The sequence below is a fragment of the Capra hircus genome, chromosome 13, assembly GCF_001704415.2.
Source record: "Capra hircus breed San Clemente chromosome 13, ASM170441v1, whole genome shotgun sequence".
Classification (NCBI taxonomy): domain Eukaryota; kingdom Metazoa; phylum Chordata; class Mammalia; order Artiodactyla; family Bovidae; genus Capra; species Capra hircus.
Window position 1 is genome coordinate 18,132,870 of NC_030820.1, and position 17,436 is coordinate 18,150,305.

Below are 17,436 nucleotides of genomic sequence, written 5' to 3' on the forward strand. Positions count from 1 at the left end.
ATAGTCTAACAGCACTTCTTCAGATATTATGGGCCCAGTTTAGGCTTTACAATTTGGCAACTTCCTCACCTTCTAGAAAATTCACCAGGTTGCAAGTTTTTATTACACTTTTAGCTCACACTACCAACTTTTTCACACATAACATGACAAGCAGGCAGATTTTCCTTATCTTGATTCAAGCCCTTATTCAATTAAAAAGCTACAAATTCTCCATTTCCTGTCAAGTAAGGCAAGAATGAGCAGGAATCATGAGGACCCGGTTTAAGACCTGACTAGGGATCCAGATGAAACAGAGGAGCTTCTTGTCCTGGTCTTGGCGTTGCACTGCAACCAACTGCTCTTGGGTCACTGAAGCGGCATTGGCATTCTTGAGGGTTTTTTGCATGTAGAGACTTGGATTAATTTTTCTGATAAATAAATAGTCACTTTATATAGTTTTCTAAGTGTATTTTTAAGTATGTTTCTTTAAAAACTCGATTGGTCTCCTTGCAAGGAAGTACTTAATAATGATTTTTAAAAGTCCTATTGGATAATGTTGTAGAGAGGTTATATTTAATTTCTCTTAATATTGAAATGATAATACCTCTTATGCTTAAAGCTACAGTGTAACCGAATGATTGACAGTGCAGGACCCAGCATTTCAACAGTAGTTGTAGACAGTTTTGTCATTTTTGAGAATGAAAATTTATATTGGGGTTGTTTTTAGTTTCAACAAAGTCTGTCCATCCTCGTTGCTTAATGCATATACTTAATTAAGTTCATAATACCTTCGAGTCCACCAGTCTCTTTTTGCTAACTTTCCATTCTTCCTCAAACCCAGAGCACAACATATGTTTCGCCAAGCCATGCGGACATCCATCATTTGGTTCCATGTGGTTCCCGCAGCCAATAAAGAGCAGTACGAACAACTGTCCCAAAGTGAGAGGAACAATTACTACTCGAGCCGCTTCAGCCCGGACAGCCAGCATGTGGATCACAGGGGCGTGACCAGCACGGGGCCGCAGGCTCTGCCCAGGGCGTCCCGGCTGAATCCCCCACCCGAGCACGCGGACCCTCACCCCCGACTCCTACCTCAGAGCGCACAGCCCTCGGGAAAGCCGCCTGCCGCTCCGGCCCTGACAGCACACCATGTGTTCAGTCCCAGCAGTGGTTACAACACCAAAAAAATTGGCAAGAAGCTTAACATCCAGCTCAAGAAAGGTACAACTGATCTTCCCACTAAGTCAGCTTTCTGTCAACTAACCCCAAGCACCTGAAGTCTTATCTCATTATTACAACTGACATAACTTTTAAAGAAAGTATTTCAAATTGTGTTGTTTTATGCTTTTCAGATTCCCTTTGCTGTATAAACATTTACATCTACAAGTTCAGAGGATAAGGCTTTAAACCTGATGTTTCTAGGAAAGAGGTAGTGGTTATGACTGCAGTACAATTGTTGACAGTGAAGGAAGTGGGATTTAGGATGTTACCATCAAGCCCAAAGCAACAGGGAGGCTGTAACTGCTTTGAGTGCCCCATTTGATGTCCAGGAGAACTAGAGGCCCTTCTTCCACTTTGGGTCTGTCTTGTGGCGATGAGAAGGGACTGATTCCTTTGGAGCTATGGGCGATTCCTGGTGGAATGCTGGAGGCCCCTGGCCCCTTGTCTTCTGTTCTTCTGGAATATCCTGTTGCTTCCCTTTCTTAATGTGCCAGGAAGAGTTGGAGTGGCCCTGGCTATTACTTCACCCATGCCTTATATCAGTGTGTTTTGTAAGGATCTCCACCTGCAGATGAGGAAATCCTGCATGCTGGGTGACGTGTGTGTCTGCTCTGGCCTTCTCCATGACTCAGAGCAAGCAAACTGCTAGGCTCTTTTCTGACTCCCTTGTCACTGTCCCCTCCAGACACTGCCGTTAATCATCCCTTCTAGCTGAGCATTTTTATGTGTTTTTAAATCATGTCCCTCAAAATGGTGTCACTATAAAGAATGTTTCTCCTTTTATGAGGTCAACCATCTCCCACGGTTAGTTGGAAAGGAACCCAAGAGAGGTTGAGTGATTGCTGCAAGTCACGTGGCCATTGGTGGCAGATTCTTACTAGAACCTTTTCCCTATCCTGACACTGAGACCATGCTTCTTTTCATCTGGTGTAGGGTTTCTAATGCTGTAAACTCTGAGATTCCTATTTCCTTCCTAAATCATACTCTTTAATTGGGCTTTATGAGAACCCCAAAAGCCTTTTTTCTGGTGACTGGCTTCTTTAACCTCCAAATACTTGGTTGACCTGATCAGGAATTGACAGTCTCACTCCACTTTTGAAGCCCCTTGCAAATACAGAATCATATCAGCTTAAACCCTTTTCCTCCTGTTAATACAGGAATATCAGGTAAATGACAGGACTTGGTTTTTAAGCAAAAGCATATCAAGGAACACAAATAGAGTTGCATACAACCTAAAATTCTGCTTGGGGTCTCTCAACAGAGGAAGAATATTTTCCATTGTCAGAGAGATGTTAGTTCATCAGCGTCTCTGCCTTTTTACTCTGACATAGGCATATTCATTGTTTAATTATAGTTTCCCATACAATTATTATATTACCATCTTATGATCTAGTATGAACTTTTTAAATGAAGTGAAATTTTATTTGCCATTAAAAGAATCACTCTTTTGAATACAGAAATGAATATTTTGATAATATTTAAAAGTAAATGATCACATGTATTACAGAAGCTAATTACATATGTTACAGAAGCTAATTTAGAAAGATTATGCTCGATCAACATAAAATAGAAATAATGGTTTTCTTTTAAATATTTTTCTGACCTTGAGTTATGTAATTGATATGGAGCCTCATAGAATCTGGCTTGATTTTAATTTATTAAATATGAAAATGTATGGCAAAAGGCAGAAACTGCCTGTGCATTCTGCCAGTACTTACAAATATTTTATTAAAAAAAAAAGCTATGTTCACTCTAAACAACAGTGACAAAGAATGCTCATTGTCTTAGATTAGTACTACATATAGATGCTTCAATGATTTAAGTTGAACAAGCTTTCATTCTAGTTAACAGATACTATTTTTTCTGATTATTATTGTTGCATTTAACATTTTTAAGGAAGTGCATCAAAAACATAGTGTTTGTCAGTGTTAAACTTCAAATTCAGTTCAGAGTTAACTGATATAATTTGAATGACAGAAGCTCTTTATAAACTGAGGTCAATCCTAAGGAAAGGCTTCATTATAATGATTCTTTGGCATAATTCTGGAACTATGTCATATAACATGTCAAAAGAGAATAGCCCCTGTGTACTTCCTTCCATAATTATGATTTCTTAATATTTATTGTCATTTTGGCATTCTCAAGTACCCTGCTCTTTTGTAGAAATTAGCTTTTTAATAAAGTCAGAGGAGAAGGTCAGTGATCTATTTCAGTCAGTGCAAAATGTTTTGTTGGCTTTGCTAAATGAAAATTGATATCTATTTATCTTTGTTTGAAAGGTCATTGTCTGAACTTTTGGCTTACAGATTTAGGGGTTATTGCTGATATTTTAATAGTATTGTGGTTCATATAACAATCAGTCTTTGTAGTTCATAGAAATTAATATTACAGAAGGAGAATCATTTAGAATTTTCTTAATAAATGTTTTTGCAAGTCATTAGAGTTTCATGAAAGCACAGAGACATATGGAAAAGTCCCAGCAGAATAATTAGGAAAATTTCATGTAGACAATATGCCATTCAACTCTTCACAAAAGACTTAAGAAATTAACAGCCCAGGCACATTAAAGTGATTTCAGACTTGAAGTAAATGAATGTTTTGTTTGAATTTGAGAATATTTACAGTAGGTTTTGTTATAAGTACCATGTTTTTTTCTCATTTCTACTTTGTTTCTTCTTTAACCCACATTTTTATTCATATTTATTTCCCCATGGATGTTTGTTTACCTAGAGATTCAAACCCTTACTTCCCATTTTTTACTGAGTGCTACATCCAATTAATGAATTCTTCTATAAAGATTTTTCACCCCTTTACACATCTCTTTATTCTTCCTTTATGAACAAGTATTTGTCCTCATGTCAGTTTAACTGGAATTGAACCCGATACCTTAAAAAGTAACTCTTTAAGAAACTCTGGTAGAAATTAATCATCATTGGAAGAGATAAAAATTCTGTGAATCATTAGAAATTTGTCATCATCTCCACACTTTATCCTGAATTATTCTGACTCGCTGCATTGTTGGTTTCTTTGATATTAAACTTATTGCATTGAACTTTTCACTGTGTTGAACTTACAAGGGTGCCTTTTGAGAAAGCTGCCAAAGAGCCTGGAATTGAAATTATACAAACCAGCACAGTGTTGGGTAATTGTGTCATTGGTTTCAGTAACTTTAAGCATTAGATAGTGATCCTCAGACCTGGTAGCTATGATCTCAGATGGGCAATTTGCTTTTGTTGTTTTAAAGAAATATACATGGTAAGATTTAGGTGAATTAGCAAAGAATGAGGCAAAGATAATATGGTTTATCCTGTCAGTTTGGGGAGGTCCTGGTATCCATATCTAGAAACATTTCACTGTTTCTTTTCCATCTCCCTGGACTTGTTCTCTTCCTTTTCTTTACTGCCTACCCTTCAAATCTGAATACCATTATTGCACAGTAACACTTGACATTTGAGATGCTATGAACTTTAACAGAAGGGTGTGTTTTCTGTGTGTATGTGTGTAGAGAAATTGTTTATTTTCACAATCAAGGATTTAAAACATTCAGCAGGCATATTTGTGTATTATTTTCACCTGTCTGAGTATGTTCCCATTTCTTCTTAGACTAATGAATCTTCATATATGTACCACTTAAACCTGCTACAATTTAGTCTATTTTGAAAATCTATTAAAAATTTTAAAGTATTAAAAGGAATGGATACCTGAGTGAAAGTTACAAAATGTCAAGATGAAGTAGAGAATAGTAGCAAATCCTTTATGTGTGTCTACCTGTGAAATCTCGCCTTTTTTTTTTTTTTGCCTGTTATACATTCAGGTACAGAAGGTTTGGGATTCAGCATCACTTCCAGGGATGTAACAATAGGTGGCTCAGCACCAATTTATGTGAAAAACATCCTCCCGAGGGGTGCTGCCATCCAAGATGGCCGCCTGAAGGCTGGTGATAGACTCATAGAGGTGAGTGGCTTCTCTGCATCCCAAGTTCCATAATTCTTGAAAAGCTCTCTTTTTAACTAAAGTCAAGGTTTTCCTAACATTGTCATAAAATTTGAAATTAAATTATATATTTTAGAAGTACTATGCATCTTAAAACAACGTCTTTCCGCTTCAGTTTTACATTTCTCCTTGTTATTTGATGAGAAATGTCTTTCATTTAGTTCACTCATAAATTTTTAGTTACTTGGACATTTGGTTTATGAGATAACATAACATTTGTCATTATGTAAGTACAGTGTCTGTTAGGTTATATTTCTGGATGACTTTAAATTTATGTCTGGCAGTATAGAAATGTTATCTCCTCTGGAATCAGAGCAGAGACAAATGAAGTAAATGAAAACAGTGTGTCTTGATGAGAAGAACAAGGAAATTTGGAAATGTCAGCGTGGAGAATGAATTGAGACATAAAAATCAAATGTCAGGGGGGAAAAAAGATAGTTTTTCAAAGTTTCCTTTCTGTACCTCAAGGGTTTCGGTTCATTGGTCTTTGAGGCTCTCTTTGACATACGTAGGATGGCTAATTTCTGTTTGCCTGAGTTTTGTGCATGTAGAAATTAAGGTGAAGATGATTGAGAAAGAGGGCCCCTAATTAGTGGTTTTTCTTAGTGTTTTCCTTAGAAAACAGTCTGTATTTTAGGTGGTAAGTGCTGTGTTTTGTAATTATTAGCTAGCATTCAAGAACTAACGTTAAATATATGGAAGGGGTAAACAGCAAGGTCCCACTGTACAACACAGAGAACTCTTTCAATATCTTATGATAAACTATAATGGAAAACAGCATTTATTTTATTATTTAAAAAAATTTTCATTGGAGTTTAGTTGCTTTACACTGTTACGTTAATGTCTACTGTATATCAAAGTGAAACAACTGTACATATCCATATATGCCCTCTTTGGAAAAGAGTATTTTCTTTTTTTGGCTGCGCTGTGCACAGGTAGGATCTTAGTTCCCCAACCAGGGATTGAACCTGTGCCTTCTGCATGGGGAGCATGGCGTTGAAAAAGATTATTTAAAAAAATAATGTATATATGTGTATAACTAACTCACTTTGCTGTATATCAGAAATTAATACAACATTGTAATTTAACTATACTTTAAAATATGCTAATGTTAAGGTAAATGTTTATGATGTTTTCCTTTTTCCTTAATTTGTAGTCTCATATGTAGCTTGAATGTCTCCAGCTCTAGCTCTCCTCCTAAAAATTTTTTGAAAAGTAATGAAACCAAGGAATAGCTTCCAGATTTTTTCCCACATATACATTTTAGGCCTAGATTCCTTCAATCTCCCTTTTTCCTCTTTGTCTGTTAGTGTGACACCACGTTTTAAAGGGATACAGATAGAAGCCCAATAAAAAGAAAGGTTTGAGTACAAATTGTGTTTCTGGTATTGTTTGCTGAAAGAACCTCCTGTCCTCAGGCTATGAGTGAGGGTGAGTATTAGTCCCCATTTGTAGTTGTAGCTTGTTTCATTTAGAAAGTGTCTCATCTGGGACATGAGCCAGTTATTTTTTGCCCCTAAAAAAAAAAAAAAAACCAAAACAGTCTGTTTCCCTGTCCCCCTTTTCCCCTCTCTCCCTGCACCTCCCCACCCCTCCACCCCACCCCACCGCTGCCTTCTTCTTTGCAGAAGGTAATCACTTTATTTTTGTGTCTCCCTTTCATCATGTAATCACTTTACTTGTGACACATTAGAGAGGCTTTTGCTCTACCTTTTGAGGAATGGAAGGGCCTGCGAGCTGTACCTCTTCAGAATTAGGCTTTCTTTTCTCTAGCCGTCAAGCGTATTTTAACCTAACTTTATAGTATCTGTAGTTATATCTACAGAATACCAACAGTTCCATGGGCAAAAAGTTTTCTGAGTATCTGGATATTTTTAAGCCTGTACATTTAAAACAAGTATCATGTGATTAATTTTTAAAAATGATCTAGAAAATTTTTTCTTTCTTTAAACCTGTTACTACCGAAGGGTTCCAAAACATATTGTAACTACAGAAAAGTTTTGATGTTACTATTTAAGTGATACACTTAATTGCCTTAACTCAATGTTATTTCTGTCTAAAAAAAGTAGTATTGGATACTTTTTAAAAGAAATTTCCATTCTCATTTCTGTTAGCTATGTCCTGTTGCTGGTAATGTTATTATAATTTCTACAATAATGAGACTCCCCAGGATGTGGTTGTTTAAAATCTATCTCTGTCTTTATTGTTTTCCTGGTAGAATTCTCTTAAAACATTGAAAAATCTTGAGATGAAATGCTGCTTGCCCTCTTTTTATTTTGTAGAGATTCTTCTGTGTTTGCTATTTAGTGATAAAAAGTTGTTGCCATAATTTTCAATAACATTTCAATGGAAGCTAAGATGCTTTTACCAAAATATTTTTAGTGTGTTTTACTACCCCTGTAAAGGTGGCCCTTTTAAATTTTGATATAAGAAAATCTGTGATGAATAAGGGCATCACGGAATCTGAGTTCAAAAATAGGAAGTTTTGTGCCAATGTGGCATTGTAGCGATATTTGTATCTCTGGTTACTTGTTAATGTGCTAGTGGCTATGCTTTTGATTTATTGATGAGATCTGAAAGATTGACTGTTTCCTGCCTTGCTTCAAGATAGCTGGTATGCCTTTCATTGTTGGCCCGAGCAGCCTGGTGGTTACCAGATCAGGGCAGAATATGTCATGTAATGAGCCTCGTTCCATGGCAGACATGGTCAGTCTAGAATGTGTCTCGTCTCCTGTTAATCTGTTTGCGTGGTATCATCGCTGAAAACTTTTTGTTTGTTTTAGGTTAATGGAGTCGATCTAGCAGGCAAATCCCAGGAGGAAGTTGTTTCCTTGTTGAGAAGCACCAAGATGGAAGGGACTGTGAGCCTTCTGGTCTTTCGCCAAGAAGATGCCTTCCACCCGAGGGAACTGGTGTGTAACTTCAGAGCAGATGAATGGTTTCCGACACACATGAGTCAGGGATCTGGGCTAGCTACCTGCTAGCCAATGTTTATTAAAACATTTTCCAAGCCATTTCTACATTTTATATATCTTTCAGTCTTAACATAATATAAGCATTCTTTACTCACATTTCCTCCCTTTTGGAAATAAATATCCACAATGTTGCATGCATAAATATTTGAAAATCAAATTGCAGGAATATTTTCTAGGACAGCAAATGTTTATTACTGAACGCTTTTAGATGAACTGATTGAATACAGAGATGTCGATTATTCCATAACTGTCACTTCAAAGGCTGTTGTTGAAAGCTTGCCATATTCTCCACTACATATGACAAATTTTCATATTTCAAGTTTTCATGGTACATGTAGCTAAGCCAAATAAAGATGCTTGCTTACTGTTGTATGAAAAAGAGGGCCTTAATTAAATAGTCTTACTGAAAGTAAAAAGACCTGAGATACAAGAAGCCCTGGGGGCATTAATTCCTAATATAGACATTATTTGGAATGACATAAAAGAAAAGGGGTTTGTTTGCAAACTATTTATTTCACTTTTTATACATATGTCAATGTATCTAAATATTAGATACTGGTATTTGTGCAGTATCGGTGTGAGTGAAATATGTATATTAAATTGACATGGTTCTTGGTAATATAAGTAATCACCTTAATTTTTTTTATTTTGATGTAGTAGGAAAATCAATTTACTTCAAAAACAAGTGATATTTGGTATATTTCAAAAGATATTCTAGTTGGGTCATTTTAGGGCATTTAATCTGTCTTTCAGATAGCTTTTAGCTTTATCTAAACAATAATTAATCCATATATACTAGAGTGGGTAGGTTTTAGGGATGCGGTTTCAAAATTCTTCTGATTACCCTAATTCTCTTAGGCTAATCCTTCAAATATAGATGTGCCATGGTTAGTAAAAATTCCCCTTTATTATAAAACAAATACCTTTTAGTCATGGAAATATCTCATCCCTTGGTGACACACACATTGACAATTTACTGTGATTTCATGGAAATTTCAGATTGTGATAGGGCTGAAAACTGAACACTTGTGTTTTAAATAGATTTTAAGAAATGACAAAAACGTCTTTATTTCTGTTTAAAAATGTTTAATGCATTATTTCTCAATTTAAATTCAGTTTTCCATTTCCCCCCACTGTTATCCAATTTTGTGCTTAAAATGCCACCTGATCCTAAATCTGGAGTTGTCTCTATTAAATTGTAAATGAGCACTTAAAAAAAAAAAGACTGAACTTTCTATGCAATGAAGCCTTAGTCCTTCCTCAGTGTGTCTGAGCCTGGGTGATAGTTGGCATTATTAGGTTGCCAAAGCTTAACTGCTGCTCTTACAGCCTTTCCTGAGTTCCTGCCAGCATAGACCAGCTTAAGGTTAGTCAGGTTCTCCTGGCCCAAGTTTGATCTGCCAGGCTTCTGTTTTCCCCTTCTGCTGCCTTCTTTTTTTTTTTTTTTCTTGGTTATTTAATTTATTGCTTGTGAGCTTTTCATTAAGGAGTGAGCCAGTAGGCCGTCAGTTTATTATTCACATTGCAGCTGCTATACAAGATTTAAAAAAAGAAAATTCTGAAAACTTAAAGGTGGGGGGTGGTGTTTAAAATGATACAGAACACTTTTCCTTTCTTTGGGGTGTTTGTATTTAAATTCTATGTCTAAAGCAAAATTTATCAATAGGTACCTTTTTAGTAAGTCAACCATATAACTATATTAATTAAATCGACTCTATAGTACATGAAAACCATATCACATTTATAACCTGTGTAATATTATAAAGTATAATGCTTGCGGTTCAGACTGTGGTTCAGACTGTTATTATCTGGCCTAGCTATCAAATTACAATATACTTTATAATTTAGACTTAGTTAGGAAAATTAGAAAACAAAATTAGAAACAGTGCCAGGAATAGAGAAGCAGTTTTGTGGGATTTGTTTTCCTCCCAGTAATAAATTCATGATGTACTCCAAATGAGCAACTAAAAATTTACATCTAGAGAAAAAATTTTAAAGAACCACCCTCCACAGCACACACGCACACACAAGATAACATAACCATATCAATGAAACTTTGTAAGACAGAGTAATATATCAACCATAATTTGATCACCTTCTATATATTTTGTTGATTTTTAAGAAAAAACAATTTTTCCTTGAAAGTAAAGCTTTGTCTCCCTGTGTGTTGAAGATGGCTTTGGTCAGTCTGTATTTATGTTTTTCTTCAATTCTTCTAGAATGCAGAGCCAAGCCAGATGCAGATTCCAAAAGAAACGGTAAGAGCTTTGTCTTTTGCAGGATGCAGAGATGTTGGAAAGATAAATTGAACTAACTTCTTACTAATTAATTATGAAGTTACTTGTCCTCTCTTTTCCTGGCTCATAATAGATCCTACATAGATTTATTAAATCATAAACTGATCTTGCTCTAAGTGACTTATTGCTACTACCCCAAATGAAGACTATTTCATGATTATTTTTGATCAGACAGTGCTAAAAAATGGACGTTAAAGGCTCTCCTATTCACCTGCATGATAAGAGGGACTAAAATTGGTGAGCTTCGTAATTTCATATACACACACCCACACACACTCATGCGCATATAAGACACACACATACACACATATATATATGACACATACATACATACATACATACATATATCTATGTAAAGTATTTTATGAGTTGTGAAGTGCTATAACTGGCTACAAAAATGAAAAAAAGAAAACTCAAGTAAAAAAAAATAGGACTATAAGGCATAAAAATGTGTCATAAATAGGAAAACTAAAATATGTCAGCAGTTAGACTAAACATATTGTCATAATAACATATTTAATAATTTTTTAATTTATTATCAGTTATTATGACATTTTATATGGGACTAAAAATTCTCCTAACAGAAGTAAGTTTTCACAGCTTTGATTAAAATGCAAAAATAGGTGTTTAGAAGACAAATCTTAATATAGGCTGAAAATAAAATAATAGGCAGGCAGTACTAACGTAATGAAAGAGAAAGAATTGCCATATTAGTTTCTAAGCTTATCTTTTTGTATATGTGAATGCACTACATGGGGAAAAAAAGAGAGGGTATTTTATATTGACACATGATATCATCCAGTAGAAAATCTAACAGACAGGATAGTTTATACATTAAACATCACAGCACAAAAACATGTCATTATCAAACCCTTGTGAAGAAAATGAAAATTTGCAAAACCATATCTACAGTGGGTGATGCTAGTATGTATTTTTCCAAATTTGGCATGCTAGACAAATAATATGTCTAACATGAATATTTGAATCTGAATGACATAATTAGCACTATTAAAATATAGTATAATTTAATTTTCATTGACACATACATAGCCAGACAGCTTTGAACCTAATAAAAAAGCAAAATATCATTTTCAAATATTCCATTGTTACAAAAAATGGATGAATAATCAGACTTCTGACAAAAGTCAGGAAACAAGCTGGAGAATATTACACGTTTATAAGTATAGGTTATAGGAAATTCATAGCCTCCATTTTTTATCCATTAAATCAATAGGTCTGTGATAGTTAATCAAAATCACAGTAGGGGTGTGTGTGTGTGTGTGTGTGTGTGTGTGTGTGGTTGTGGGTGGGGTAGGTTGAGGCAAAATCAGACAGATTAATTCTAAAGAATCAAGTAGGGCTTAAAAATGTCTTTTTTATTTCCTATTTTAACAAACAACAATGCTAGCAAAATGCATTATAAAGCTAAGCATTGAAATAGCATGATGTTGTTGTAGGAACAGACAAGTAGATAATTTAAACACATTGATGATGGAAGCGGTCCCAGTGTTTACATGTGTGCACATGTTTGTTAAAGGAGGCATTTCAAAATAGTGGTAAAGAGTGGTTTATTTAGTATTTAGAACAATTGGCCATTGACTTTAAAAAGTTAGATTCCTTTGTAAAAAAAAAAAATTTAGATTCCTTTTTATTCACCATAAAAAATAAATCTCAATTGATTATTAAATTAAATCTAAAAACATACCAAAAAGTATTGAGGAAATATATGAAAAATTTCTGTTAAATTTGGCTAGTGAATGGTTGTCCTGGCATGACAAAGTCAAAATGTCCTAAGAGAGCAGACTGATGGGTCTGATTAATACGTATTAAAAAACTTGTATAGCAATAACTGCACCATGAAAGAGTTGCAAGATAGATACTAAAAGCAGGAAGTATTTTGCAGTGTGTTCCTTGGGTGAAGAACCACTGTTTGGTGTTTGGAACCTTAATATCATAGAACTTTTTGGAAAAGTGAATGGCGTCACAAATAAGCTGTATCTGTTAATGCCTAAGATGATCTGAGATGGAGAATGATGCCATAAGATCAGCGTGTTCTTTTGAAACATGTAATCAGTCCTGGTGAGGAAACTGAGGATTAGCTCTGAAGTTTTCGATTACCACTGGGAAGAAGCGGCTTTGGCTTTAAAGGTAGTATTCCATTGAGAATGCCCAGGTGCCTTCTATTCTGTGCCTCACCCCAGACCTTTTGTAGTCATGATAGATGCCAGAATCAATGCCCATTCAGGCCCCTGAACAAAAGAGATGGTATGTGCGTATGTGAATCGGACTTGAGATGGAAATGGAAATGGTTTCTGATAAGGGTTTTTCCAAGCTAGGTAAAGAAAGGTAAAGGGTTGTTGTTTTTTTTGGGGGCGTCTGAATGTTTTGTTTTCAGTTTATTGTTCTTTCTTTGGTCGTCTCACACCTGGGTCTCTCTTTCTACTTTTGATAGGCAAAACCATTTGGGGCTGTTAGAGGTTTTATGTTAAAATTACAGTTTAAAACTTGGCTTTCAGGGTCTCTCTCTACCTTTTGGTGGCAAGTCTCAAATTCATTCACGTAGTGAAGTTCTCTGACATTATATTCGTTAAACTTTCAGGTGTTTGTGCGCACCTTGAGAATGGAATGCCCTAAAGCCCAATTAGTTGATTATAATGACTCCCGGAACTGATTAAGTCTTAGAAATTGTAAAAAAGGTCATTTAGGTAGATGAGCCAAGCTGTACCAATGGCTGATAGACCTTTTAAATGTCTGAGACTTGGTATTCTTGTACATCTTCTAAATTTTGTTTTAATTAGCCAGAATGGGTAGCTAGAAACCCTACTGAGTTTTAGGTTATCCATTCAAAATTGGATGAAAAGCTGAATTATTTAGCATAGGCTCAAGGTCACTTGGAGAAGGCAATGGCATCCCACTCCAGTACTCTTGCCTGGAAAATCCCATGGATGGAGGAGCCTGGTGGGCTGCGGTCCATGGGGTCGTGGAGGGTCGGACACGACTGAGTGACTTCACTTTCACTTTTCACTTTCATGCTTTGGAGAAGGAAATGGCAACCCACTCCAGTGTTCTTGTCTGGAGAATCCCAGGGACGGGGGAGCCTGGTGGGCTGCTGTCTATGGGGTCACACAGAGTTGGACACAAATGAGGTGACTTAGCAGCAGTAGCAGCAGCAGCAAGGTCACTTATTCCATGACTTGAACAAACTCCTTGCCTTTGGGAAGTTTCTTCACTTGACAGTTTAGTTTTGTGCTCATCCAGGTTGGACAAGATAATGCATGTATGTATTAGCCAGGGTTCTCCAGAGAAACGGGACCAATGGGATGTATAGATAGTTATAGAGAGACTCATTATAAGATATGGGTTTGTGTGATTATGAAGGCTGGGAAGTCAAAGTCTGCAATGTGGGCCAGCAGAGACCTAGGAGAGTCCACAGCGTGGATGAAGTTCAAAGATAGTCTGCTTGAGCATCCCTCTTGCTCAGGCAGGCCTATCTTTCTGTTCTTCTTTAACTGATTGGATGATATGGAAGGTAATCTGTTTTATTCAGATTCACAAATTTAAATGTTAATCTTATCCCAAAACACCTTCCAAATAGACACAAAATTAAGCATCTCAAGAAGTAGTGAATTTACCTACAGGCTCTCAGGCCTTAACTTACCGAAGTACCAATTTCTTCCTTGGGCTTTAAAGGACAGTGCAAAACTGCTTTATAAGGCCCCCAAGAACTCTTCTTAAGATCCATGTAAGAATATCATTGTATGTAAAACAAATTCAGAGCTACTGGATATAAGTAGGGCTATAGAAAATAGTTTTTAGAGATGATACTAGAGCATATGGATAAGATATGAAACATGCTTAAAGGTCAAAAATTTAACGTGCATGGAATCTCCACTTAGGATCCCTTGCAGAGCCAGGGGGATTTCCTTGTAGAAACTGCAAGGATACACTGAGGAAATTTGAGGATAAGCTAACTGATAGGTTATAATCTTGATCTGGAAAATTAATGAGCTAATCAGTAAGTCTGGCTATAGGCTTATTAATGTAATGGTTGTGGTAGATCAAGGAAAGCCTACCATGTTGACCCCACTGTAAAGTAAGAAAATCCCATTTATAATAGGATCAAAAAAAGATACTTAGGAAGAAATTTAACCAAGGAGATGAAAGACCTGCACGCTGACAGAGATAAGACTGGTGGACTGGAGGATCAGGAGAGTGAGGGAAAGGAGATACTGGGCAAAGGGTACAGACTTCTGCTGTTCATAGGATGAATGAATTCTGGAGGTCTAATGTAGAGCATGGTGATCATAGCTAATAATACTGTGTTGTATACTCAAAAATTGCTAAGACAGTAGATCTTAAATGTTCTTGCCACAAAATTGTAGTTTTGTGAGGTGATGGAGGTGTGTTAGCTAAACTATGCTGTTGATTGTTTTGCAATATATAAATGTATCAAATGAACACTTTGCACATCCTAAGTTTACACAGTGTTATATGTCATATATATCTCAAGAAAGCTGGGGGAAAAATAGCCCAAAGTAAGACAAAGCACATAGCGAGCCTAATGGGGGTTGAATTATGGGTTAGTACTTCTTCATTCAAAGCCTTGTATAAATTCTTTGGGAGAAACTGATCATCAAACATTTCTGATCATCAAACATGCACTCTCCTGGCTAACACTGATGAAAGAATACAAAATTCTCTAATTTGAGTTTTTGTTGAAGATTTCTACAATCATATGTTAACCTAATCATATGTTGAAGTAATCATATGTTAAATTAATCATAATAGTTTGGCTTTGACCATCAAATGTTGCTATTATCACAAAGAATTTTATAAAATATGTGCTATTTCTAGTGCTTTAAGTACTCAAGCTTTAAGTCATGATTCAGTAAAATACTTTTCAATTCAAATAATTCAAACTTACTTTAAAACAATCTTATTCCAAGATTGGGATAGAATGATATTTTCATGATCTTACAAAAATAGTAATGATTTTGTATAATGAATCTGTATCCATTTTTAGGGGAGTCATTTGAAATTCCCTACTTTCACTAAAGTAAGTTAAAGGTTTCCTAATGTTTGGTGGACTTTCCCTTGGGAAATATATCTTAGTTATTTTTTATTGTCTTCCATTAATGGTAGAGTGATGAAAATTATCTTTAAAATTGATTCTTTTTTTTTTTTGCTATTGAACTCAGATCATTTTAAAGATTATTTTGGTAGTAAAAATATGTTTGTTTTAAAAATGACTGTTTTAGATATAGCAATACTATTGTGGATTAATTACTGTGTGTAATTTTTATTCTAAAACATCATTCTTTCAGAAAAGTTTTGAGAATAGCCTGAGGAGCTCCAGTATATTTGTCTTTCTGTTAATATTTAACCACATTTGATATGTAATTTTCTTCCATTCTTCCCTCCCCCTCCCTCTAATATCTGCATCTTTCCTTTCCATTGTATAATTTGTTTCAGAATTGAGATAAACTGTAGACATAATTCCCCTTCATCTGTAAACCTTTCAGTGTGTGCGTCCTAAAGAATGACATTTTGCATGTGACCAGGTTATAGCCATCAAGCCATGAAGTCAGCACTGACTTAGCAGAGTCGTATCACCTGATGTCTCAGTTAGTGTCCTTCACGGTGTGCAGACGTGAACAAACGAATGGATACATATGCCTCAGATTCTGGTCCCGTTTCCACTGTACAATCACGCCTGGCATCTTGTTGTCATGTCTCTTTAGTCTTTCTTAATCAAGAGTGTTTCTTCAGTTTATCTTTGGTTTTCATTTTTGAAGAGCAAATTACTTTGAGAATGTCCCTCAATTGGAGTTTGTGGGGTTTCTTGGAGAAATGATTTTTCTGGCTTCACATTACAGATTAACAACGGTACAAACCTTTTTTTTTTTTTCCCTCCTCAGTATTTGTAGCATCAAGCAAAACATTACAAAAAAATTTAAATGTTATTTATTTTAGGTCTACTGTTTGAATCAGAAAAGAGCACATAAAACCAGATATGGCATTTTAACTTTGCTAATAAGAGAAATTAACCTTAAAGTATCAGCCCAAATATCATGCATAAACATTCATCTTGCATATGGGATAAAATAAAATCTATAGATTAAACTGTAGGGTTATTCCTTTGTGCAAAAAATATAAACCCAGAACCATCTCTTACTTTAAAAAATCCTGCTCTTGATTAAAACTGTAAATGGTTATTATTATTTGTCTGTTATACTTGCATATTATTTAAACTCTAGATGTTGAGTTAGTGTATTCTGTCTTTAACTTGTATGAAAACTCAAGTTAGGCATGAGAATATGATGCCGTACTTATTTTGTAAGATTCATCATAAAATTTTTGGCCCTGCCTGTCTTCCGCATCCTAGTGCTAATCCCTGCCCAATGATCATGTTTTGGCCGCATAATATAATCAACTTCTACTTCCTTGCTAGCAAGTTTGCAAATTAACTGCAGGCTCAGAGTGGCCTGTGGGCCAGCTCTGTCCCCTCGGCTGTTGGGACTGTTGTTTGGGGCAGAAAGGAAAACTAGGCTTTAGTGCAGATCACTTGTGGCTGTTTTTCTGTCTCGCTGCACATATGTGTGCATCTATTCTGCCATCCTGAGGATTAGTGGGAAAATAAATAGCCTTCATACTGCCTATACCTTAAGTTTTCTGTTTCTAATATGCTTAGCAAAAATGCTCTTTTTTCCTGGGCATTAGAAGGCAAAAATGCCTATGGAGTAATGGCTAAGGGAAAACATGCCAGATTGTACTGATAGAAAAAAATCACGTGTGCATATGAGGGACATGATGTGTATTTGAGTGACATTCATGTCCAAATGGCTTAAGGAGCAAATTAAAGGGAAACAAAATATTTATTGTGTTTCTTTACGAAAAATCTTGACTCAAGAAACAGTTGATACAGTACAGAATCTGGATGGAGTAACAGTTGAAGATGATAGAAAATTAGC

General features: G+C 35.7%; 1 protein-coding gene across 21 annotated transcripts in view; it reads left to right on the forward strand.

The window, feature by feature from the left end:
* The window catches only part of PARD3 (par-3 family cell polarity regulator), a 573,907-nt gene that overhangs the window by 328,938 nt on the left and 227,533 nt on the right, over positions 1–17,436 (forward strand). For 13 of the 21 annotated variants that reach the window (XM_018057066.1, XM_018057068.1, XM_018057050.1 and 10 more), the window contains 4 exons: positions 821–1,200; positions 5,015–5,154; positions 7,977–8,105; positions 10,388–10,426. In XM_018057066.1, the coding sequence (XP_017912555.1) occupies positions 821–1,200; positions 5,015–5,154; positions 7,977–8,105; positions 10,388–10,426 (688 nt within the window). The remainder of the gene's footprint in view (positions 1–820; positions 1,201–5,014; positions 5,155–7,976; positions 8,106–10,387; positions 10,427–17,436) is intronic. The other 8 variants (XM_018057067.1, XM_018057053.1, XM_018057069.1 and 5 more) reach the window with 1 other exon arrangement.